This window comes from Cydia strobilella, chromosome Z (genome assembly GCF_947568885.1).
Source record: "Cydia strobilella chromosome Z, ilCydStro3.1, whole genome shotgun sequence".
Classification (NCBI taxonomy): Eukaryota; Metazoa; Arthropoda; class Insecta; order Lepidoptera; family Tortricidae; genus Cydia; species Cydia strobilella.
The window spans coordinates 19,759,512-19,787,385 of record NC_086068.1 but is presented as its reverse complement, the minus strand read 5'-3'; the positions used below and the strand labels follow the sequence as shown (position 1 = coordinate 19,787,385).

General features: G+C 36.9%; 1 protein-coding gene across 2 annotated transcripts; it reads left to right on the top strand.

Annotated features, from left to right (window-relative positions):
- The first annotated feature begins 2,673 nt into the window (after positions 1-2,673).
- On the top strand, positions 2,674-26,517 carry LOC134754422 (enolase-like). 2 transcript variants are annotated; one of them, XM_063690747.1, is made up of 4 exons: positions 2,674-2,967; positions 4,324-4,546; positions 7,448-7,538; positions 26,333-26,517. In XM_063690747.1, exons 1-4 carry the CDS (start codon positions 2,774-2,776, stop codon positions 26,470-26,472), a joined length of 648 nt encoding a protein of 215 aa, XP_063546817.1. In that variant the 5' UTR covers positions 2,674-2,773; the 3' UTR covers positions 26,473-26,517. The 2 variants fall into 2 exon arrangements, with proteins under 2 accessions (XP_063546817.1, XP_063546818.1); XM_063690748.1 differs by lacking the exon at positions 26,333-26,517 and adding an exon at positions 17,646-18,928 and having other exon boundaries at positions 2,675-2,967.
- Positions 26,518-27,874: the final 1,357 nt, after the last annotated feature.

The following is a 27,874-nucleotide window of genomic DNA, read 5'->3' as shown; positions in this document are numbered from 1 at the left end:
GCTTAGTGTACTTGATCATTTTCATCAACGTACCTACACGTTGATGAAGTACTATTATAACAAATTAATAATACTTTGTCTGTATGAGTATAAATATTTGTACTTAACAATAAAAAAGACCTACAACAGCAAAAAATATGGCATAATATAAAATACACCAAACATTTTAAGTATAAATAATTCACAATACTGAATTTGTCAATACAACCAAGATTTTTATAACTGCAATAAAATTGTTTTATGACAAAAAAAATATTGATTCCAATTTCTTTTGTGGGTACTGCGTTGGTACCTATTGCATAGAGATACTTACTTACTTACTGCTGTGGCGCGACGACCCGAAGTGGATCTTGGCCTCCGACACCAAAGACCGCCATGCTACTCTGTCCAAAGCCGTAAAGCAAAGAGATAGGGTCTACAAATTGAACGGTCTCTAAGTGTGTTGTTGCAGGAGTTGGCATCAAAAATTGAGAACTTTTGGAAAATTAACTAATGCTGGCTATACATTTTTTTTATTATGAAAAAAAAAAATGAAATATATATTTATTTTGCACACACAAAGATGGGGGCCACAGATGGGGGGAAAGATGGGGAGATTATAGCCATTTATTTCCGATCCTTGGGTACCACGGTTATTAAATTGATAGTAGATATCATTAATTTGTAAACTACAAAATGTCCCGCTGTTCGGTGTGCCTTTTGGCATAGGCCTCCTCCAGCCTTCTCCACTGTACGTTGTCCTCTGCAACTCTGGACCAGTAAGGCCCCAAGGTTAAGTGGATATCATCTACCTCGTCGGACGTCTTTGTTTTCTACTTCCGTCTCTCGGGTACCATAGGGTAACTTGTTTGCTCCCATTTGTTTAATTTGCAACTCAGCAGGTGCAGTCCTGTCCACCCCCACTTTAGATGGTCTAGCCGGCTTAATATGTCCATAACCTTGGTTTTTCTTATCCCTGAGCTTGAGATTTTGTCGACAAAATCGTAAGCGACTATACAATACCAACCGCATTCCAAATAAGGAAAAGAAAAGACCAGAACTCTGATTTTATCATATTTTATTTGACAGCTTTACACCCCGAATGACTGCGTACGTAATTGGTAATATTAATGGCAGACCTTAAAACTGTAATGGTGATATGTGATTAGTCCACTTACAATTATTATTAGGTACTAGCTTTTGTCCGCGACTTCGTCTGCGTGGAATTAGTAATTTGAGTACCTTAATTTTTAAACAAATCTGCTATTAAATCCATCCTTTTTTTCACCTCCAAATTAGTCCACTATAAATTTCCACCCCATTTATTACACCCTTAAGGGATGATTTCGGGGATAAAAATTATTCTATATCCTTTCGACAGCTCAAACTATCCCCATACCAAGTTTCATATAAATTGGTTCAGCGGTTATTGATTCCCCATACAAATTTCCACCCCCCTTATCACCCCCTTGAGGGGTGATTTCTGGGATAAAAAGTATTCTATGTCCTTCCCCGGGACTCAAACTATCTGTAGGTATATTTCAAGCAAATTCCAACTAAATCGGTTCAGCAGTTTTAGCGTGAAGAGGTAACAGACAGACAGACACACTTAGCATTTATAATATTAGTATGGATTCCCAATAGTGACCCGTGCATTGCATATGCCATATGGCTCCTGCAAAACATCTTATACTTTCTCGTATTAGGTACATAACTAGTATAACTACACTCAGCAAGTCAGCATCAATGGTAGCGGGCGGATATCTGCCAAGTTATTCCCACTATTTATCACCAAGTTGTTACCAGTGGTAACTACTGGGAATTATTTTCCCATCTTTTACCACTGGGGAAAAAAACCAGTAGTTACCACCAAAATAGTTTGGTTTTTTTTTTCAGTAGTTACCAGTGGTAAAAGGTGGGGAAAATAAATCCAAGTAGTTACCACTGGTAACAACTTGGTGATAACTAGTGGGAATAACCCTATCTGCCTCGCTGGAACACTTTTTCAAATAGATATACCTTCATATATCTCTACCTACAGTTCGCATTCAAATATATCTGCTACTGTCTAATTTGCTCTTCATAAAGAGACATCTCTTTTTGTTAAGTTATTAGAGAAGTTATGGATACCTTTGACGGGTAGTCTGATCCGTTGCTTTTAATGCTGACTCCACCTACGTATATGTATGTGTATATATTTATATGTTACGGTCATGTATCAAAGCAAATCAATGGGAGTATGTTCTATAGGTCTTTGAATGCTTAGGAAGTTACCTGTAAGCACTGTATGAAAAAATAAATCGTAAGCTAAAATTAGTAGAATAATAGACATTTTCAAGTAAAAGTCTAGTACACTCTACATAATCATATAGTTATAATTCAACGTACCAACATTCTGAACGACTACTCCAATTCTGAAAACTGTTTCCTATCCCGCTCTATTTTTTTATAAAAACAGTGAACAAAGGGAGAGGCCATACGATAAATACCGTTTCCACTAGGGGGGTAGAACGAAATGTGGGCGTCAGGCAACAAATGGGCGGGGTGCCCACCCTCTCGGATTAGCTTTAGGCCCTCCCTTCAAAAGCACTCCGGCCTCACTGTGGCTTGTATGTTCACGGTCCGCTGTTCGCATTCCATTAATTCACAAATGGAAGTGAAAACTATTTGTTAACAGAAATAGTACCTACTAATCATTAAGTCTAGAACTGTTAGAGTCTTTCACAGTTGTTTGTGATGGTATTGAGGTGAAAAACTGAGTGAGAGTGCAGGGGCCGGTGCGGTGTTAAGTGCGATGTTTAACATGGACGGTATAAGCGGCAACCACCGCTGCCTACCAGTGGAGAGCAGCAGTGTTGTCCCCGTGAGTCTGGGCGGGTCACCCACTTCCGCGAATGGGTCAGATTTGTTCCTCTACGATGATTCGTCCATGTCGGATGGCAGTCTATACGCGAGCGACCAAGAGAACCTGTCTATACCAAGAAAACGGTAAGTCCGACCATATTCATTACAATTTTTACATTTCTTTGTTAATTAATGTATATTGACGTATTTCACTTAGTTATAAACGTATAAATCTTGTAATAATTTGTAACAAGCCAAACGCTAGGCGATTTGTCTATCTGTGTATACTTATGCACTTGACAAACGTAAAATGCACACTTTTATATAGGTACCTAAATACTATTGTTTTCAACACAGCACTGCTATTGCGCGCCATGTGTTTACTTTGCTCAAGCCTAAAAAGTAAGTGATTATCTGGTTAATGGCGTGGATAAGATACCCGTTTTAGGGCTCCATGTGGTCCTATACTTTAATTGTAACAACTATGTACTATGGTTCGCAATAAATTATTTATGATTTATTTATGAGATCAGCAGTAAATAATAACTAATTTGAGATCAGAATACATTAAGATGATGTTTGGATAAGCACAGTCGAATCGATATTTTCCTTTGTCTTAGAAAAACACTTTATTGACGAACTTTTCTAACTTGTTCAAAATTATCTTGACTCTATTTATTACATTGGTAACATTACACTTAACATGTGCACATCTTGTAACAGTTGTAACCAGTATTGCAAGTCCATGGAGATGATATTCTGACATAATAAATAACATGGAGCATGGATTTTATTACCACAGTTCAGAGGTGATAGAAATTAAAAATAACCTCCTACATTATATTTATTTGACTCAACTAACTACACCAATACACTAATTCGTGAACTGTTTTAATCACGTATAAATAATGTCGATATCCCATCCAACTACTTATTAATGTGCCTCAAGCTCACTAAAATTACTTTTTCTTAAGTACTTAACTATATACAAGTACGAACTTTAAAAACAAAATATGATTGTTATAATGCTGATACAGGAAATACATATAGGTAGTTAGTAGTTACCTACGCTTGATCTATTTTTTGTACACAGTTGTCGTTGTGTGTGTTTGACTGTATTTGTCCGAAAAAAAAATAGGTGGAGAGAAAAGTTTTTATATAGGTAAACAAAAACTTTTTGGCAAAATATTTTATGCCTATTTTTGATGCTTAGTAAATACCTAGTCATTGAAGAGTATACGTATACGTACATATGTAACTAAATAAATATGTAACTTCACATAGCATATTATCAAGCACATCACCTTAAAGGTTCTAACATTCAGGATGACTGATAGGTATATAAGTAAATGTGGCAGTAGTAAAATTACGAGCGAGCGTAATTTTACTACTTTACGTCATTAGTAAATTCGGCACCAGTTTTTAGTTTAGTGTTTTCCGATGTTATAATTGGCATGTAGTAGGTAGCTAAGTCTAGCTAACACGGAGCGAGTGTTGCAGGTCGGAGTACCGGCGGCACCACAAGCGGCGTTCGCGCTGCCCGCAGCAGCAGATCCAGCAGCGCCAGGCGGCTAACCTGCGCGAGCGCCGACGTATGCAGTCCATCAACGACGCCTTCGAGGGCCTGCGCGCCCACATCCCCACCTTGCCCTACGAGAAGAGGCTCTCTAAAGTAGATACTCTAAAACTGGCTATAGGATACATCAGCTTCTTAGGCGAATTGGTAAGTAATGTTATAGAATGCCCTCTGGCGGCCGATTAACGGCCGAGCTAAAGTAGATATTATATTTATTTATATAAATAATATACGGAGGACATTATTTCACTCAAAATCGTGTAATCTTGTTGAATTCACAATTCTCTAGACTGTATTTGCTGATGATAATAAAATTGCCGCTGCTGCCTGCCGCAAGTGCGAAAAAATGTATTTCATAAAATCAGAACATTACCTAATGAAAAATGAAACTAAATAATACCTCCCTTTAGCTACATATCTATAGGAATGCACTTATATACAATCTGGAAATGATATTATAACTATAAATCGGTTTATACTCATACATACCTACTAAAATTACTAATGAATGAGCACAAAAATACTTACATGTTTATTTTTTAGGGTTCCGTACCTCAAAAGGAAAAAACGGAACCCTTATAGGATCACTTTAGCGCCTGTCTGTCTGTCCGTCTGTCACAGCCCATTTTCTCCAAAACTACTGGACCAATTTAGTTGAAATTTGGTATACATATGTAAGTTTGTAACCCAAAGACGGACATGTAACTTAAACAAATGAATTTTCATCATGGGGGCCAGTTTTGGGGGGTAAATGGGAAAATTAAAAAATTAAGTTTTTCAAACTATATCGTGTTACACATCAAATAAAAGAGCTCATTTTGAGAATCTCAAATATATATTTTTTTGTAATTTTAAAATAAATAGAAGTTATTTGAGAAAATAGCTAAAAAGGGACCATCCCCCCCCCCCCCTTTATCTCCGAAACTACTGGATCCAAAATTTTGAAAAAAATACACAAAATAGTTCTTTACCTATGAATGACAGGAAAACCTATTAGAAATGTGCAGTCAAGCGTGAGTCGGACTTATTTCTAAATACGACTGATGAGATCACCAAGTAAATAATAAGGGTTATTTTAGCTCCGAATGCGTCGTCTCTAGAGCAAAATGAGCGCCATCTCTATCAGCAGACCATTCAATTCTAAGTAATGGCTTCTTTCCTAAACATCGATATAAAAATATTAAACTTATACATAGTTGCAGAGATATAAGCCACCGTGCCATAACACTCCGTTACATCTGGGATTTCATCCGACACATTCGGTTTTTTCAAGACGTTTCACATACAAAAAAAACATAGTTTAAATTTGTGCGATGTACGGAACCCTTGAATCGTGAGTCCGACTCGCACTTGATCGGTTTTTATTACCTACGAATGAATCGGTTTGGATGATTAATTCGCGCAATGCATTCATCATTGTTAACCCTTGAATGGATTTTGTCCGTTATAAAGGACATCTTATAAACATGACCACACCATTATTTCTAGAAACGCTAGCACAAATCGCGTAAGACGCGTGGCTTATATACCTTTTGCTTAATTGTGCTTAAGATGTGAATTGAACCGTTATTCGGAAAAAAAATCTGTTCAAAAACTACCAACTTCCGATTTTATTTTCGGTCGATGTAAATTTGTTTTTTTTTTTTTAGAATATTTCCATCTTATATGTTTTTTAGGGTTTCGTACCTCAAAAAGAAAAACGGAACCCTTATAGAATCACTCGTACGTCTGTCTGTCTGTCTGTCTGTTTGTCTGTCTGTCTGTCCGCCTGTCACAGCCTATTGTCTCCGAAACTACGGGACCAATTAAGTTAAAATTTGGTATACATAGGTATGTATGTTTGTGACCCAAAGACGGACATGTAACGTAAACAAATGAATTTTACAAACTATATCCGTGTTACATATCAAATGAAAGAGCTCATTGTGAGAATCTCAAATATATTTTTTTTATAATTTTAGGATAAACAGTTCAGAAGTTATTCAAGAAAATAGGCAGAAAATGACCATACCCACCCCCCCCCCTTTATCTCCAAAACTACTGGTTCTAAAATTTTGAAAAAAATACACAAAATAGTTCTTTACCTATAGATCACAGGAAAACCTATTAGAAATGTGCAGTCAAGCGTGAGTCGGACCTAATTACTTAGGTTTTGATCCGACCCCTACGGGTTTTTTTAAAGATATTTCACTCACGTTTCACATAAAAAATCCATGGTTTAATCTATGGAACCCTTAAAACGCGAGTCCGACTCGCACTTGGCCCGTTTTTTTTTACTAGTTATGTTAAATTATTAACAATTTTAATTTAAGCAGGTAGTTAATTCTCCTCATTAGATTAAATGTAGATGTCACTTAAAAAGGACATTGCCCCTGATGGGCACCGATTGCGGAACTTTGTGGTGTCACTTGTAACGAACATTGCCCGTGAAATCCAAATACTACATCATTTTTGATCAAAAATGTATTTTTTTATTGTGTTATGGCTAAATAACAGCCACGATCGAGGAGAATTATAGCTCGTCTAGATATTTATGTCGATGTTTCAAACATAAACCGTCTTTTCTCGTGTATTCACAGCAATTACACCAGTTGATTGTGCAACAAGCAAGGAAATTTAGTTTTTGCTTTAAGTGGTAGTTTTAAGTACACATTATAATAATAAACCATCGGAGTGATGTCGAACAAATCAAATCTTTTACACCGAAAATAAATGTTAAAATCTTTGTTATTATACGGAAAAAAACGGTAATATATAACGGCAATAATACATCACTCAACCAGAGATTCACTTAATATTATGGAACACTGGACATAATTGGACACTTTTTATATAGAAAAATATTGTATCAATGGAGATAAAATAGTAAATGAATCACAAAAAATGCTTATTTTCGTTTATATTTTGATATTGTGTTAATTTTGATGATAATCTAAGTTAAAGCTATTTGTGGCAATGTCCGTCTCATAGGACGTTTGAAGTAGGGAATGCAAAAACCGCAAACCCTAGTTGCACGGCCCAAGTTCTAACGATACATTTCTTTTGCAGGTAAGAGCAGATCGCAACTCTCCTAGTCACATGTTAACTGGTTCGGGCAAGAAACATGATAACGAAGAACGGAAAAAAGTGGTAATACGAGGTATGTACCTTCTACATACTTACTCGATTCTTTTGCCTTCTCTAATTCGCAGTTACAATTTAACCACTAGTGATGACCGTAAGGAATTTGCAGGAAGAGTTTAACTCGGGTGGTATAAATGGATACTCGATACAGTCCGACAAGAAATTGAAATTTAATAGTGGCAATACTGTAGTGTCGTCCCGTTTTCTTAGATTGATTTGAAAGGGTTGATTATAGTTAGACACAGAAAATCTAATTATTATTACACAATTGGCGCAACTCGATCTGTTATCTACATTTTTCTTAAAAATTTTAGACAAATCAAAACAGCATTTGTCTTGGCAAATTTTGGCGGCTCTAAAGGTTTTTATTATACTTTAATGTGCATCGTGAATCCATAATGAAGCCTGCACTCATGTGGCAAGTGGTGAGTTTTCGGGACGACCGTGCCAGGCAGCAGGCGACCCCAGCACTTTGCCCCTCAATTTGGCCGTGCACCTTTCTGAGATCGATTCCCCGCTTTGGAGCTATAAATTAATGGTTTGTTATCTCTGCTTTTCTAGGTAGGTAGACTAGATAGGAATCATACCTGTCGCATCGAATGATAATAGTCTCTATGACAGTTTCTTATCGAGTAGCTGTCATGTGATATGTTTGAAGACGTTTTGTGAAAGTTTAACACACTCATAGGAATGTAACATTTAGAATTGTTTTTTTTTTAATTAACCCCAACCAAAAGAGATTTGAAGAAAGTGTAATATCCAACCACTGTATTCTGCAGGACCAACATTCGACACGAAAGGCGGATAATAATAATAAGTACCCGTACCGTACCATGAGTCACTGACAGTGTCAAAACTGACATAGGTATACGCTAACGTCTACGTAATTTACTTTCTATACATCCCGCTCGCACTAATATGCGAGTACGAGCGAGATGCATATAAATTAAGTTACGTTCTAGAAAGCGTTTATGTCAGTGCTGCCAAATGGTGGTAGCCACACTAGTAGGGGTTATTAGAACCTGGTAAAGTAAATATTAACTGTACATGAAACGTCGCTCTATTGTGTCGATATGCTTTCTCCTATTTTCAGAATTAAGTAGACAAACTTTTTTTTATCTAAACTCGGATTTATATTATTCAAGACCAAAAAAATGCAACAAGGTTGCCGCTGCAAATTTTTTTTTTTGCAATATTTAGTTTATTCCTCTTTTACAAAATAAAACCCGCTAAGATAATTTCTACATTGGTAATTTTAGTCGTAAGATTTAAAGAAGTAATTAGATTTATTTATTTTTACATTTAAATACAAGACGTGTGAAGGGACCCACTGACTATCAGTCCACCGGACGATATCGGCCTGTTAGTTGTTCGGAACTGTCAATTATTACATTTAAATACAAGACGTGTGAAGGGGCCCACTGACTACGAGTATCAGTCCGCCGGACGATATCGGCTCGGCCTGTTAGTTGTTCGGAACTGTAATTTTTTTGTCACAGCGTTGTTGTTTTTTGTTGACAGGCCGATATCGTCCGGCGGACTGATAGTCCATGGGCCCCTTAAACTTTTCACTAAAACTCAAAAACCTTTCAATCGGACATAGCATGACTAAATATAGTTTGTCAAATGACTGTCTCATTTCAAACATAGACAGAGAGAATCATTCAATTTTTGTCTTATTACACTAGTACTAGCACCCAAAAGAAAAGGATGAGTATAGTTTTTTTGTTCTTATTCACTGACAGTTTGGTTTGACCAACTATATCTTTCATTGTCCATGACTGTTCTCATAATTTTTGAACTGTAGTTCAAAGGTTTAAGAAGGAGGGGTAGGGTCTTTTCGTGTAGAGGACAGGCAGTCAGCAGCAGAAGTAGTATCTTTTACTATGGGACCAACCACGAAATCAGCAAAAAAAAATTACCCTCCCATAGAAAATGGACCAGCCAAAATGTATGAAACAGGCAATTTTTTTGCGATTTCGGGGTTGGTCCCATAGTAAAAGTTGCTCAGTATAATCTCAAAACCTCCCTGGCAATGGGAATGCACTTATTGTTTAGACACCGCGTATATATCAAACATGTTAAACTTCTGAATTTTATAGCTTTTAGGGTAGGGTAGTTTAGCAAGGTTATAATCTTACGTGAAAATGTTATGACAGTAACTTTTGCAGCCATGATGAGATCAAAATGTGAGCATTCTGAACAATACATGTAACTAAGGAAACGCGTTTCAAATTCGAATTATGTACCTACGTATTCTGAATAAGTAGTTCTCTACTTAGCCGCGTCGAGTTAAGATATAATGATGAACAACGTGTTCTCTCCTACATCGGATGTCGCCATCATAGATTAGTATATGTTATTACGTCGCCATGATGTCGCAGTCGCCATATACAGATGTAGTGCATAATGGTTTGCCATCGTTTTTTCTCGAAAACGTTCGTATTTGTCATGCTAAGTACTTCTGTCAACCTCAGTACTTATTGTACTGAGACTGACAGAAACAGCATAACACGTTCAGTGCGTTTCCGTGAAAATACGATGGCAAACAATTATGCACTAAATCTGTACCATTAGGTATTTGGGAAGTTTCGTCGATTTTAAAATTAGTTTTCGGGAGCCGGTAAAAAATAAAGATGAACCGACAAGCCAATTCGAACGTACACTGACATCAAAATGATATTTGAATTATGTTATTTAGTTATCGTTTATCGTGCTTCTCGCGCGCACCAATACACGTACGGATACGGATAAGGACGAGCGAAATTCTGATGTCAGTGTATTTACGTTCGAATTGGCCTATAAACTCGAAAGTAATTGCGTGTGCATTGTGCATTATCACGTTATGATCGCGATCGATTGGTCCAGGTGTTTGCGGCGCGCGGTTCCCACGGCCACGCAAGCGCATCCCGCCCGCGCCCGTCGCGTGATGTGCACCCACTCCCGCCCGCCGCCCGCCTGATGCTCCATGCTCTCACGCGATGTCATCCAATTCGTTGCAGATTATTTGCGGGGGTGAATATGGGAGCTGTACTCGTAATACGTCAGGAAATTTAATTGAAAAAATCGTACCCTACTCGTTTTACCTACGTCAATTATGAAATAAAATTATTTTAATTTTATCATTATCATTTTTAGTGTTCCGTACCCAAAGGGTAAATACTGTCCGTCTGTCTGTCTGTCTGTCTGGCACCAGGCTGTATCTCATGAACCGTGATAGCTAGACAGTTGAAATTTTTACAGATGATGTATTTCTGTTGCCGCTATAACAACAAATACTAAAAAGTACGGAACTCTCGGTGGGCGAGTCCGACTCGCACTTGTCCGGTTTTTTCTTACCTCAATGTGAAATTGTTAATGAGTTGCCTATTTCCAAAAAAAAACATGTGTGAAATATAGTCGTATACAGAGTAAATAGGTTCTAATGTCATCAGTCAAATTGGGCTACTAATAGATTCTAATTTTATGATTGTACCTACCCTTAACGTTAAGGGATAGCTAGGTACTCCTTTTTGAACCTGAATCATAAAATCACAACTTACCTATATACGAAAGAAAACAAGATTTTTACTGTTGACAACTTTAGTTTTGAAATCTGTGTATAGGTAAAAAAAAAATTATTGAAGCCCCTCTTGCATGTGTAAGTAAAGTGTTCGAATAGGCATTCCATTTTTAGGGTTCCGTAGTCAACTAGGAACCCTTATAGTTTAGCCATGTCCGTCCGTCCGTCTGTCTGTCTGTCCGAGGCTTTGCTCCGTGATCGTTAGTGCTAGAAAGTTGCAATTTGGCATGGTTATATAAATCAATAAATTCGACAGTCGTACAATAAAATAAAATAAAATAAATTATTTAGGGTACCACAACACGTAAAGTGGGGGTGTAATTTTTTTTGGCTTGAACCCTACAATGTGGGGTATCGTTGGATAGGTCTTTTAAAACAAATACGGGTCTTCAACAAACATTTTTTGACAAAGTTAATATTTTCGGAAATAATCGCGTGGAAATAGAGCTTTAGACAGACATTAAATGAAAACTATAGCGAACATGATCAGTTTAGCCGTTTATAGTAAAAAGACGTACAGCCACATTTAAACGTTATTAAGACATTAAATGGGTTTTTTAAGTTCTTTGGCAGTATTTTTGTAAATAAAGTAAAATGTTAGATATAAAATTGCTTATTTTACTCATTCAATTGTTATTTAATATTTAATTACTCTACAACAGTTTCATTGGCTGAACGCCGTTGCCTATTGGCAGTTTTAGAACAAAAAAGTAAAAAGTAAGAGGCAGATACCGCTGATTTTCATACTTTAATTAACAAATCATTTTAAAATTACTGCAGTTTCCTAAAATATGTGTTTTTTTTTTCATAAATGCAATTTAACAACCAAACATGTAGTCTCCGATTGAAAGGAAAAAATCATGACGTCTATAACCTTAATTTAAATTACTGACTATGCAAATTTGCCTTGTCCTTTTGGTTTCTTCGTATTCGATATGAAAAGTAGATTGTTTAACTCGGGTGAAAGGCACCAATAATCATTTCATAACTATGTTAAGAGGCCGGTGTTGATTTTAGTCGCAAAAATATAAAATTGATAGATTTAGTCGGTGAAATTGTACACCTTTTATTACCAAATTGAAATAGCAAGTACTGGTTTCTATTAGCACGTCTTCTTATCTTGCCTTTTATCAGATCAATTTTTGAAAACAGATTCACTAAATTAGTAATGATTTTTTTTCTGATGGACGTTTAGGTAAACGCGCGTAAAGCACTCATTTTGTCGCTCTTATTTGTAAATTTCGTAAAGTTTGGACTGCTAAAAATGGTAAATTTGTATTACGCATGTTCTGTACTTGACCTTTATCAGATTACATTTTTGTTATATGACTTGGAGTTCGAGGAAATGAAAGTTAAACGAATTCAATTCTCTCTAGAAATTACTTCAAGACAAGTGACAATTTCTCTGAAAATCGACTTAATTTCAACGTAATTTGGATACTTAAACAATCTACAACATTTGCTGAAACTATTCTTTTACATCAATTTGTATAATTTACCACCATAATTTTTTCATGAATTTTTAAAAACTGCCCCTTCTATATATTACCGGTGACGCACGCTCGCGACCTCATTATTAAGAGGCAAGATGAGAAAACGTGCTAATAGAAACCAATACTTGTTTTTAGATATTACGTTACAAAACGTGTATAATTTCAACGACTAAATCTATCAATTTTACATTTTTGCTCCAAAATCGACTACGGCCTCTTAACGTTAACAATCTTCTATACAAATAGCTCCAGTTTAGCCTATTGTGACGCAAGGGTAACTACGGAACCCTGAGCATGGCCCGACATGCTCTTGGCCGGTTTTTGTACCTAAGTATTAAGTAATGTAAATGTATGGTTTGCAAACTCATTATTTGCTTATATTTCAAGTTTGATTGTTCCTGACCACTTGATTCTTTTCTATTGCATGATGAGATTGATGAGATATAAATATACTCTGGCTCACCCAGTTTATCAGTCAAAAAATGGGCGAAATTTAATAAATGTAGGCGTTGGAAAAGGTTGTCCACCCATATAAAATTTGAATTTCGCACCTTTTTCTACTGACAAACTAGGTGTGCCTGCCAAGTGCCAGAGTATAAGGAGTTGTCGCTTATGAATATACAATACAGTACCTACAATTTAATTTACCACCAAAGTAAATTTGAATTCAGCTACGCAACTTAATATAGTTATAATATGGAGTTGCTATAATAATTTCACATAACTTGGGTACGGTGACAGGTGCCCCCTTGAATAACATTAAACGCAAAATTTTATTGAAATGACAGCTGTCCAGTTGCTATTTAAAAAATACTATTACAGAGGATGACCACTGCATATTCAAACGGAAATAATTTTTCCCCTCACTAGCTCGGAAAGTTGTCGTTAATCCTTCAATACAAGCGGGGAAAAACGCGTTTTATCCACTAGTGGGGAAAGTAATTTGACCTTGGAAGGAGCGTGTTTAAGTAGCTTGACAGATAACAAAACGTAAAACGCTCATGATAATGGTTCGTTCGATATTAATTATCATTAAATAAATGGTTTGAGAATCTAATAAAAAATACCAAATTTAGCTTTATTTAATGATTTTAAGTCATAAACCTTAAAATTCTTAAAATGATGTTAAATATAATTCTGAACGCACAAGTTGAGTCGATGCAATTTCAAAACGCATCGTTGACATTTCATACATCAGAAATGTCAACATTGTCAACATTTTTTTTACTTAAAACCTTTTCTCACCGACTCGCGTAATACACAACTTCCAGAGTTTTCTGTTATAATATCGTAAAGAAATGAGTGATTCCAGTGATGAAGAGGATCTAACGCCTGTGGATGTTGCACTTTCCTCGCTATAGTGAGGTGAAAAGTTTTGTGTTACACACGGGCGCAAATGTATTTTACTTCTCGTGTGTTGAAACACTCGCTACGCTCAGGATTCTATTGTAGAACCACTCGCTTCGCTCGTGGTTCACCCATAGAATCCTTTCGCTTGCTCGTGTTTCAATTCTACACTCGCGGGTAAAATACAACTTTGCACCCTTGTATAACAAATAACTATTTTAATACAGTTGCTAAAAAGTGCTACTTTTCGTGGCTGTTTAGCGTGCGGAAAGTTGGTTTTCGCGAACTAGTGCTTATTACTTTTCCAATTTTTTTAAATTTTTACTTGTTCCAATTCATAACTGTTAATACACAATTGATGAGTGTTAATATTAGTTTCCTTTAAACGTTGTAATCAACATAAAAACCAACTGTTAATGTAAGAATACGAAAAATATGCATATTTCATATTTTATTACTTACCTCTCATAAGTATTATAACACGTTTATTTTTTAATGTTGAAAAACCGTTCTTAATAAGTTGTCTGAATGGAACCGAACGCCTGTCAAAGAAGAGGTGTATTTTCTTACTGCAAGAATGTTTTAAGTTTCCAAAGGCAACATTCGATATTGTTTTTATAAATATACGATACACAAATAATCATAAATAACGATATTTAGGTAATAATAGTACAATGTTTTAATATTTACAATTGTTTTTGTCTTATAGAACATGCATTTGAAAAAAAAAACTTTCTTTGAAGTGGGTTTAATAATAATAAAAAAATTTATTCTAGTCGAATATATGCTAGAAAAACACTACTTCATAATGTCAATGTCAATGATGTCACAGAATTAATAATATAAAAGTTTCGAATTCTGTTCCTTACTTGTTGCTTTTCTTATTTTTTCGCAACTGTATTAAAAAACGTCGTTCGATACATGTGCGGAAATGTCATTCTTCACTCGTCCCGAGTATTGCCACTCGCCTATGGCTCGCGGCAAGATATCTCGGTACTCGTGAAGTAATGACATACTTTCCGCACTAGCATCGAAATGTACTATTGTGTTCTTAGTAGGTACAAATATTTCCAAGAGGTTTGCGATAAAGACTCAAATTGTTTATATCAACACCAAGACAGTTTTTTTGGTCATTAAATCGTATAGTGCATCTAGAAAATTTACATAATTTATTATGCGTGCAAACTGTACACAACTACGCGTAAGACGGGTTTTACCAAAGATTTTTACCATATCTAGTTGTAACAATATCAAATATGAATAAGTAGGTACACTACATTATTAAGAACATTCCCTTCTCTCATTTGAAAAGCGTTTATAGAAAATGTGTTTTTGCCTCTGCCTAACACTTTTTTAGTTACAATCGGTCCATGTGCACTTTAGAAGTGTAAACAAGGGAGACGTGTTTGACGACAATCACCGGAGCAAATTGAAAGACCCTTCATAAACTGTTAGGCGGGGTGTATTAGAAACCTATTAAGCACTCAAGCCCCCTTTTGCTATTAGTATCTACGTATACGCTACCTCTATATTAGGTAAGGTACCTATCACTATCAGATCACTTTGTTAAACACATTAAACTGAACAGCACATCTAGCACATTTTGCCGAAATTCGCGCGATGTAGTGCCCATTTTCCACTCCGGATATCGACGTACCTATTAGAAAAGTTAAGTTGCTCTTTTTCGCTTGTAACTTATAATAAAATATACCTACTTGTAAATGGTATATATGTATGTATGTAAGTTATTTAAAACAATTTCATCATTTTAAATATTAAAAAGCAACACGTAATCCTTTTTTTTTTTCAATTAGAGGTAGTAAAACGCTATCAAAACAGAGAGGAGATTATCATGCACGTGCGTCTCGCAGCCCCGTCGGTTGCCAGCGCCGCGCGCCGCCGGGCGTGGCTAGTACGACAAGTGCTAGAAAAGTACCCTAGCTAGCACGTGGAGGCGATGTGGTTTTTAATCATTATTAGAAGCTTTATGCAGCAGAAGCAGAATGTCCCAGAACAACCACGTCACAGTGACGAGGTAGGTCAACTGAAGGGGAACCTAACAAGCGTTTTTTTTACGTAGAGTAATGCAGTTAGGCATTGCGCCCAGCCGAACATGACCCCAGTAAAAGTTGCATGGTTTTCAGGTTATCGATGCTGGTAGGTACTAAAATGTTAAATAAAAGAAAAATTCTCAATTTTTTTTTCGGTAATAACTCGAAAACCATGCAACTTTTACTGGGGTCATTATTAGGCTGGTTAGGTTCCTCTTGAGTTGACCTACCTCCGGTGTCACTGTGACGTGGTACTTCTGGGACACCCTGAATTTTGTCGCACTATACTTAGGATGTTTGTATGGCGTTCACACAAAGTTTCAAATATGTATCTTAGAAACATCGGATTTTTTTGTTCCCATTGGTATGGAAAAATTTCGTAGGTAAGTAGAATAGTACATTTCGATGCTAGTGCGGAAAGCATGTCATTACTTCACGACTACCGAGATATCTTGCCACGAGCCGTAGGCGAGTGGCAAGACTCGGGACGAGTCGAGAATGACATATCCGCACGTGCATCGAACGACGTTTTTTTAATACAGTTGCGAAAAAATAAGAAAAGCAACAAGTATTAAGGAATGGAATTCGAAACTTTTTATATTATTAATTCTGTGACATCATTGACATTGACATTATGAAAAGGTGTTTTTCTAGCTTTTATTCGACTAAAATAGATTTTGTTATTATTATTAAACCCACTTCAATGAAAGATTTTTCTTTCAAATGCATGTTCTATAGGACAGAAACAATTGTAAATATTAAAACATTCTAAGAACAAATTAAATTATTTTCTATGAAAATATTTTAATTTGTGGTTTTTCAAGTAGACACACTACTATTTAAACTATAAACTGAAATAAATATCATATACGAAGGAAAAAAATAACCAAAGCCTCCACACAGCTCTGGACACTGGAGGCTTTGGTCATTTTTTCCGTCGTATATGATATTAAAACATTGTACTATTATTACCTAAATATCGTTATTTACGATTATTTGTGTATCATATATTTAATAAAACAATATCGAATGTTGCCTTTGGAAACTTAAAACATTCTTGCAGTAAGAAAATACGCCTCTTCTTTGACAGGCGTTCCGTTCCATTCAGACAACTTATTAAGAACGGTTTTTCAACATTAAAAAATAAACGTGTTATAATACTTATAATGATGAAGAGGTAAGTAATAAAATATGAAATATGCATATTTTTCGTATTCTTACATTAACAGTAGGTTTTTATGTTGATTACGACGTTTAAAGGAAACTAATATTAACACTCATCAATAAGTAGTCATGAATTGGAACAAGTATAAATTTAAAAAAATTGGAAAAGTGAAATGCACTAGTTCGCGAAAACCAACTTTCCGCACGCTAAACAGCCACGAAAAATAGCACTTTTTGAACAACTGTATTAAAAATAATATTTATACAAGTTGCAGATATGATACAATTGAAATTTTGGTAATTTTTTTAAAGAAATGCTCAATTGCTCATGTCAAACATATTTGGTATTTTTTTTAATACTGGCATACTTTTTATTAATACAAGTAAAGAACAAAATTGACATTTTGACACGTGAAATTGTATTCAGTCGATAGATTTTTGATATTACTTACCATAAAATCCTTTTTTAAATTTATTTTGCAAAATGCCTATTAAATTATTATTAGCCCGTCAAGTATTTGATTCTACTGGTATCCCGACAGTGGAGGTAGACTTGGTGTCCGAACTTGGATTGTTTCGTATCGGAGTACCAAACACTGATTCTAAAAAAGTCGCCGAAGCAGTTCAGCTCCGTGATAACAATCCTGCCGAGTATCGAGGAATGGGCGTCAAGGCTGCAGTTAAAAATATAAATACCATTATTGCTCCTGAACTCATAAAACAAAATCTTGAAGTCATAAATCAAAAGGAAATCGATGATTTTATGATTGCTCTGGATGGAACGGAAAACAGATCACGATTAGGTGCGAACGCCATCATGGCCGTATCATTGGTGGTGGCGAGAGCCGGGGCGGCCAAGAAAGGTATTCCTATTTACAGACACATCTCGGATTTGGCTGGCACAAACACCATAATACTTCCGGTACCACATCTAACCATTCTGACAGGCGGGATCCTGTCTACGAATGGACTACCATTTCAAGAGTATTGCGTGATGCCTACCGGTGCCACAAACTTTTCGGATGCAATGAGAATGGGGACAGAAATATATCACTACGTCAAGCAGGTTGTGAAAGAAAAGTATGGCGTCTTAGCTACTTATGCCGCTAATAACGGAGGCATGTCGATTCCTATGGAAGGGCACCGCGATGCTCTCGTCTTCCTCACTGACGTCATAAAGCAGTGCGGTTTTACGGGTAAAGTAGAAATCGCCATCAACGCGGCAGCCACTGACTTTTACAAGGATGGGTCGTACGATTTAGAGTTTAAAAATCCCCATTCCAACCCACAAGGGTATATGTCGTCAGACAAACTTGCGGAGGTATTTTTAGACAACATAAAAGAGTTTCCCGTATGCTCCGTCGAAGATCCATTTGAATACGACGACTGGGCCGCTTGGTCCAATATGACTAGTCGGACGCAGGCGCAAGTTTGTGGAAACGATTTGACCCAAACAAGCTTAAGGAGAATCGGATTAGCAGTGGAGAAAAAAGCTGCCAACTCTGTAGCTTTGCGTGTGAATCAGGCGGGAACAGTGACGGAGGTCATAGAAGCTTTCAAGCTAGCAAAAGCGAATGGGATGGGGTGTTGTGTGATGGACCGCGCAGGCGATACCGAAGACTTGTTCCTAGCCGACTTGGTGGTCGGTCTATCCTGCGGCCAGATCAAGTGCGGGGGACCGTCGCGCGGCGAGCGTATCAGCAAATATAACCAAATATTGAGGATTGAGGAAGAACTTGGGGCATTGGCTAAATATGCCGGCAAAAATTTCAGAGGCCAACAACAATGAAATTTCCATCCCCACTGCAACTGCAACTGCTTACCATCAGGCGGGCCGTATGCTTGATTGCCACCGACGTGGTATAAAAAAAATTCTCACATTATATATCGTGTAATATTCTCAAACTAACTAACTAAATTGATGTATTCACTTGAATTTATTTAATTAAAAGGGCATTTAACCTCTATCCATCCTATTACTTCTTTGTTTTCTACAACTTTATAATTTATAGTCTGCCGATTCGCGATAACCTTAAATACTAGTCTTTGATCATTATTAATACTCTTGGCATAGCTGTATACTCATACAGCTATGCCTACCTACCTACCAAATTTCACAGAACGAGCTACTTAATTCCTGCCTGCTTATGAATTTAATAAACGCTTAAGTATTAAATCTTAAAGCGCACTTAGGTATTTCTCGCAGAAGTCAGGCAGATGATGTCTTCATTAAATTAGATACTGCGTTCGTTCGTTAGCGCATTGTTTCTTGGCTCACGTTTCTGCATTTTTTTTACATTTATTATCACAAAACAGATTAAACAAAATCTAAACCTAAATTAGCCTGAGGCATTAATTGTGCCATTTTCAACCAAAAGGGTACTTATTGTCGCTTGTCAGTAAGGCGCTATTTCCATATAGCTTCAATTAGAAATCAACCTTATCGACAACCGACAATGTGGTACCTTTTGGTTGAAACCGCGTTCCCCCTCTGCACAGTGAGGCTGAGCTTCTGCGCAAAAAAAGCGCCAGCTCGTAGGTCGCCAGACACCCAGACTAGTTTGGTAGAAATTTATTTTACTAGTTTTCTGGTGTCTGACGACCAAGGACCGAAAGTTTCAATCGCAAGTGCCGCAAATACATAATGAGTTTTTAAAAATGCATATTTGCGACACTTGGCAATTTGGGCGTCGTCTGCTGCCGACCCTGACTTCCTGGCTGAGCGCCGGACGTGAGACGGGGCCAGCGTGTCAACGCCACATCACACGCCAGGGGCCGCCCCAGGAACCAAGGTACGAGCGAGCAGCCGTCGGGCCTTTTGCCATCCGCCGCAGATAGACCAACTGGCTCCAGGATTGCTGGCATGGAGGCGGAACCGAGTGCTTTTGCGGATTAGGTCGTTTAGAGCCATGTGTCTATAAAATCGGCCGGCGCTTGACTGGCAGTGGAGTCCGTGGTGCCCATAATTGTCAACATTGCTTCCGCAGCGGGAGCAAGCGTGTGGCTCGCAGGCTTTTAAACCTAGCCTGAGGCATACGGCTACGCGCAGTGACTCCGGGTCCAAAAGGGAACCAATGGTCCGCGACGGCAAGGCGCGCAGCCAATGCCCTGACTCAGGTTCCGATACTGCGAGCAGTCTAGCGCGTATTTTTTTTATAAGTAGATAAAATACGCATAGTATTTTTCACCACTATCGTTATCTTTGCCAAAATACTTATTCGGTTGTAGGTATTAGTTTATTGAATTGTGGTTTGCTCAAATATGCATAATATTGCATATGCACCCGAGTGGCATACGCGACAACCGGACTAATAGCCGGAAACACTCATTATGTCCATTGTGAGATAGCCTAAACTGTTATTAATGCACTTGTCCAACTTTTCAAATAGGGTGAAGGGTGGTTCCCAAATATGTCGATACCGTATGTACCTAATGTCGTATAGGTACGTCATTTACGAGACTAGTAGAAATAGCATAGAAGATAATTTATAAATGTACCAATTAGCAGTTCCTAACTGAAAAAGTATAAAGGATTAAATGTTGGTAGTTAGATAAATAGTGTGTCTTCACTTCTGACCTCAAAAGGTACCGGTTTGTGCTGTGGGTTCCACTTCGACCACACTTTTGAGCATTCATAAACATACAATTTCAAGACGGTAAGGGTGACATTAGTCATTATCAACATTGTTCAAATATTAATTGTTGTAACAATCGACACAGGTCAAACCCTATCAGCGATATCGTCGAGGCGAGGGGGCTAAGTTGAAAACATAACAGCGCGCACGTGCGCGACCCTCACATTACACCCCACTCACAAAAGAATAACACTACGGTATTATACCACATTCGCGAATACTTAGTTTGGATTGTCCTCGGGGGCCACTCTGCGCTCTCGCCTAAATAATTGTGGATAAATAAACCTTAAATATACTTACTCACGTTAGGGACACCCCAATTCGATTAAAAATACAATGAAAGAAAGGAGATTGGAGATTAGTTTTTTTTTTACGGATTCATTCATAGAGCTTTGTTTTGTTAAAATTGTTAATGAAAAGTTTGAGTAAGCTAAGGTTTATTGTTTTTTATGTGATAACGTTAATAATAGAATAAAATGGAAAACGATCCAGTAAGAAGTCGTAAGAAATAATTAAGGTCTGGATACTACCTACTGATAATGAAATTCAATTGCGTTTGTTTTATTATTTCGTCCGATTAAAACAAAACTGGTCAAGTGCGAATCGTATTCGGTTCCATACAAACTTACCTATGCAAATAATTATATTGCCGATCCTCTAACGAAAGGATAAACTATACTGTACCGAGGGATAAACCATAGATTAGTATATGTTATTCCTGGGATAAACTACTTATAACATATTGTCGTTAGAAAACTATTATCCTATACATCGACATGGGTTGCGGTTAGTTTACCAACTGCAAATAAGTTTATAATTGCAAGAAACTAATTATTTTTTGATGAAACTAGAAAACGGTTTTCGGACTGTAAGAGACCTTTACTTGCCTTAGCCTTCTCTTTAGATTACGTTGACTTAGAATTTTTCCCCTCACTAGCTCGGAAAGTTGTCGTTTATCCTTCAATACAAGCGGGGAAAAACGCGTTTTATCCACTAGTGGGGAAAGTAATTTGAACTTGGATGGAGCGTGTTTAAGTAGCTTGACAGATAACAAAACGTAAAACGCTCATGATAATGGTTCGTTCGATATTAATTATCATTAAATAAATGGTTTGAGAATCTAATAAAAATACCAAATTTAGCTTTATTTAATGATTTTAAGTCATAAACCTTAAAATTCCATAAGAAAAGTTTGTTTTTTTATAATGATGTTAAATATAATTCTGAACGCACAAGTTGAGTCGATGCAATTTCAAAACGCATCGTTGACATTTCATACATCAGAAATGTCAACATTGTCAACAATTTTTTTACTTCAAACCTTTTCTCACCGACTCGCGTAAAAATACACAACTTCCAGAGTTCTGTTATAATATCGTAAAGAAATGAGTGATTCCAGTGATGAAGATGATCTAACGCCTGTGGATGTTGCACTTTCCTCGCTATAGTGAGGTGAAAAGTTTTGTGTTACACACGGGCGCAAATGTATTTTACTTCTCGTGTGTTGAAACACTCGCTACGCTCAGGATTCTATTTTAGAACCACTCGCTTCGCTCGTGGTTCACCTATAGAATCCTTTCGCTTGCTCGTCTTTCAATTCTACACTCGCGGGTAAAATACAACTTTGCACCCTTGTATAACAAATAACTATTTACTCCTCCGAGTATATGATATTAATTTTAACTTGATACCTCTACGCGTTCCTAAGAAAAAGGGTATAGACAAACGGACAACAGAGTGACCCTAGCTATAGGTATTTAGAACTCCAGGAAGAGGACTGGTCTGCTAGTCTAACCCGTTCGTATAAAAATACCGCAAATCGATGTACAGGTTAGCCGTTTGGCACACACATACTAGAGGTCAAAACAAAATTTTAGTCATATGAAAGAACTCATAGTGAGAAGCTCAAATATATATTTTTTATAATTTTAGGATAAACAATTCAGAAGTTATTCAAGAAAATATACAAAAAAATTACCATTCCCCCCCCCCCCCTTTATCTCCGAAACTACTGGGTCTAAAATTAAAAAAAATAATACACACAACAGTTCTTTACCTATAGATCACAGGAAAACCTATTAGAAATGCGTAGTCAAGCGTGAGTCGGACTTAATCACTTAGTTTTTGATCCGACCCCTACGGGTTTTTTAAAGACATTTCACATAAAAAATACATTGTTTAAATTGTGTAATGTACGGAACCCTGGAACGCGAGTCCGACTCGCACTTGGCCGGTTTTTTATTAAACCATTCCATTCGTTATTTTTCACCTCAACAGCTCGAACAAGCCTACTTTCGTCACTCCCTGGAGTGAGGAAAGTGCGACTTTCCTCACTTCAGGGAGTGAAACAATGTAGCTTTTTAATTTAGTGAAGGCCATGAACTTCATACTTTTATTAAAAAAAATTTTATGGTATGGTATGGTATGGTATGGTGTGGTGTGGTGTGGTATGGTATGGTATGGTATGGTATGGTATGGTATGGTATGGTATGGTATGGTCTAGTCTAGTATGGGTATCGTATCGTATCTTATCGTATCGTATCGTGTCGTGTCGTGTCGTGTCGTGTCATGTCGTATCGTATCGTATGGTATGGTATGGTACATATTATAATACTTTTTTTCTGTTTATTCTGTGTAATTCGAAATACATTTTAACCTTTAATATGTTCTCACTACTGAGGTGAAAAACTATGTGTGCAACACGAGAGCAAAGTTATTTTACATCTCGTGTTTTTGAGTCCCTCGCTACGCTCAAGATTCTACCTTAGAATCATTCGCTTTCTCGGGACTCAAAATAAACACTCGCAAGAAAAAACAACTTTCCTCTCTTGTTGCACAAATAATTATATTATCCAACCATTTATTTAATGATAATTAATATCGAACGAACCATTATTAATATTATTATGAGCGTTTTACGTTTTGTTATCTGTCAAAAGCTACTTAAACACGCTTCAAGGTCAAATTACTTTCCCCACTAGTGGATAAAATGCGTTTTTCCCCGCTTGTTTTAAAGGATAAAAGACGGCTTTCCGAGCTAGTGAGGGAAAAGTAATTAAAAGCATTGCCGAATTCCTAAATAGTAAGTCAAAAGCCTAAGAACTAACATAAATAAAGCCAACGCCCTTAGGATACATTATTACAATAACCACTTTGCCAACACGGGGACACGTCTAGTCTAGACAGTAACTTACTCTCAAAAAAGGACAAGACAGAGCTTACTCTCACATCGACTCTCGGCAAAGCGGCCATTCGGTATTTGGGTGTTGACGTCGATCAGCACTTCTCATTTAAGCAACACATAGGCTCACTTTCACAGCGAGTAAGAATTATGATTTACGTTATGCACCTACTTCGGAATTCCTCTGATAACAGAGTCCTACGTCAAGTCTAGATTGCCTTATGTCAGTCTATACTGGGGTATTTATATCGGTATGGGGCGGAGCTGGTACCACCACGATTCTCGGATTAGAAAGAGCACAAAGAGCTGTTCTCAAGGTTATGTACAAGAAGCCCTACCAACATCCTACAGACCAAATTTTCGCCGAAACCCAATTACTTTCAGTTCAAAAATTGTTTGTCTGCAGGATCGCCATGATAATGCATAAACTCACTCTCAACTCTCCCACATACGCAGCATTGCGCAAAAGGGTTTTTCGTGTCCCACAAACTTTGACAACAACATCTCGCGACGCTTCCCACAGTTTCTACATTTTGTATAGGTATATTTGTATTTATAGCCTCTCGTGCTAATATTGATACCCGAGCAAGCGAGACTCCAAATTTTAACCACGAGCGTACTGAGTGGTCGAAAAATTTTATCTTGAGCATTGCGAGGGTTAGGCACGAGGGTTAAACAAATTTTACCACCGAGCGAAAGACAAAATTTTTCACCACACCAACACAAGGAAAATACTGTAAAATATCAAACAAAATCATACAAAACAATTCAAAATAAATGTTATTAAATATTTATCATTCAAAATCCTCATTTAAAAGTCAATTCTACCAGCCAACATAAGGAAACAACTCAAAATTTGCATTTCATTACTTTGCCCCACATGTGAATAAAATGCAACTTTATCCTCAGTTTTTCAACCAAGAGAGACTTTACTAGCTGGTGTGGTGAAAATAAATAAAGGGTTCTGTTTTTGCCGACTGAGGTACGGAACCCTAGAAAAAAGCCGGAAAGTGCGAGTCGGACTCGCGCACCTAGGGTTCCGTACTTTTTAGTATTTGTTGTTATAGCGGCAACAGAAATACATCATCTGTGCAACTGTCTATAGCTATCACGGTTCATGAGATACAGCCTGGTGACAGACAGACAGATGGACAGACGGACAGCGGAGTCTTAGTAATAGGGTCCCGTTTTTACCCTTTGGGTACGGAACAAAGAGATTCCATCTAACTTCTATACAATGGGAAAATGAGTTAAATGAGCCAAGTGTAATTAAATAGTAGATTGTGTCACAAGGGAGCAAAATTACATATTTACGGCGAGGGCGTACAATTGAATCCTAAACGAAGCGAAGGATTCTATAATAGAATCCTGAGCGTAGCGAGGGATTCTAACATAGAATCCTGAGCGTAGTGAGGGATTCAAGTGTTAACGCCCAAGGTGAAAATAATTTTGCTACCATGTGACACATACTGCTTTTCACATCACCTATGAGGAAATTACATACATATTCATTAGGTTTCAAAACATTGTTATTTTAAGCAAAGATCGATACGGACAAAGTGCAAAAAATATGTATACACGACCTTAGTATAGGTACATACTTCTGGCACTTTGTCCGTATCGATATTTTCAGACGTGACTGTACTGACAAATTAAAAGTACCTACAGCTCATAATTATGTACCTAATATCTTTTCAAAGACAGCAGCAAACACCTAAAATGATACAATGAAAATCAAGTGCATTATTTTTGTAGATTTTTCTGGTAACAAATTAGCTCTTAAGTACCCTTTTGAACCAAATCTTCGGAAGAACACTATGAAGACTGATATCACTTATATTTATTATTATAAATTTATTGATTTAAACTAAGTATTTACAAATTTATACACAATTCAGAACCGCATAATTATGCTTTGTGAAATATTTGTACAATTTTTTTTAATATAAACTTTTTAAATTGCATAGACAAGTATGGTTGCGTTTAAGGAGACCTAAAATGTCAAAATAAAAATTAAATTATTAAACTAGTGTTTTTTACGTTTCTTTGTAAATATTACGCTAATTAATTAATTTACTTAATTGAAATATGCTATTAATTAATTTAAAATACGCTAATTACATTTATTGTTTACAATTACAACAAAATATTATTTAAGTTAGAAAATTGTATGCACGTAATCGATTATAAAGAAATTGTAATCGATTATATGCATACTAATTTCATATGTCTTTGTGTCAATATTTCATACTGGCAACAAAATGTCCTTGAACAGAAAAGTGCCACTTTGATCCCTCCTAGCAGGGAAGAAAAGTTCCCTTTTCGATTAGGTGATGTGAAAATGTATATATTTACTCGTAAAATGCGCTTGTTTCAGGCAACAACTTCCAGTCGCACTCTCTGTCTTGGTCGCGGCGGGGCGAGCGCCCGCACGGCGGCCTGCTGCACGCCAAGATTTGGATCCCGGAGGACCCAAGGACTCTAACCAAAACCAATGACAAAGAAGAACTAAGATAGGTCTCTATGCGATCAATGAGTACCTACCTAACTATCTAGTTTAGTAACGATATATATTACCTATCTGTATTGATCTCATTATTAAACGTACGAGTAAGTAAATACTAGTAATACTAGGAAGCAACAGATGCAGTGCGCGCACAGTTGAGATTTATCTATACCAATATGTTACGTACAGTCAGTAACAGAAGTACCGGGTGTGGTGGTCAAAGAAATTCGATCCTAACAAAACTTAGACGAACTGTATTTCTATTGTGATTCTCGTCAATTGTATATACTTATACGTAACTTTTTACTCGTACTTACATTACCTAATAGTATTTCTACTAATAACAGATTTATCCTGTCGGAAGACTTTAGAAATGAAAGTGTACTTTATAAATGTAACCCTAGATTTCTTTTGAGATACGAAAGTCCCGCGTCCCGCGTAATAAATAGGCACCTATTAAGTATCTGTCGCTAAAGATAATGAAGTCACAAATCTGCTGAAATCGTTTAACTCAAATGGTACTAGAGTACCTATCTATAAAATGCCAATAGAAATGTATAATAAGTACATATTTCAATAACATTGTGAAAGGTAAAGAAAACTATAAGTGAGGTATACGTTGCATTTTAGTCGGCCATTTTGGTACTTACTTGTTACCTTTAATGCAATCTAGTCTTTTTTTAGGGTTCCGTACCTAAAGGGTTAAAACGGGACCATATTACTAAGACTCCGCTGTCCGTCTGTCTATCTGTCCGTCCGTCTGTCACCAGGCTGTATTTCATGAACCGTGCAGCTAGACAGTTGAAATTTTCATAGATGACCTGTTTCTGTTGCCGCTATAGGTATCAACAAAGACTAAAAACGGAATAAAATAAATATTTAAGTGGGGCTCCCATACAACAAACGTGATTTTTTGCCGTTTTTTTGCGTAATGGTACGGAACCCTTCGTGCGCAAGTCCGACTTACACTTGGCCGGTTTTTATAATTCTGCACTATAACTACCTACTGTATGTATTTATATTCAATAATGAATACCTATAATTAAAATAACAAAGGAATATGGGCGTTTTATTATCACTCATTCATTAAATAATTGACATACCTACCATGTAATGCTCAGTTTATGGCAAATAAACTGAAACTAATAGATACATCGATACCTAGTTACAGTCAACATCAATAATATAATAGGTATATACCTAGCGGATGAGACTACACTACGACTACGTGTCAAGAGTATGTACCTATGTACATGCTCTAATAGCTCTAATAGTCTAAACGACACGTGTCATGTGTGAATAGAATAGAATGCCTACGTCAATTCTTAGGATTAGTTGTCAAGCAGATCCCAGGCTCCCATGAGCCGTGGCCGCCGTGGCAAAATGCCGGGATAACGCGATGAAGACGATGAT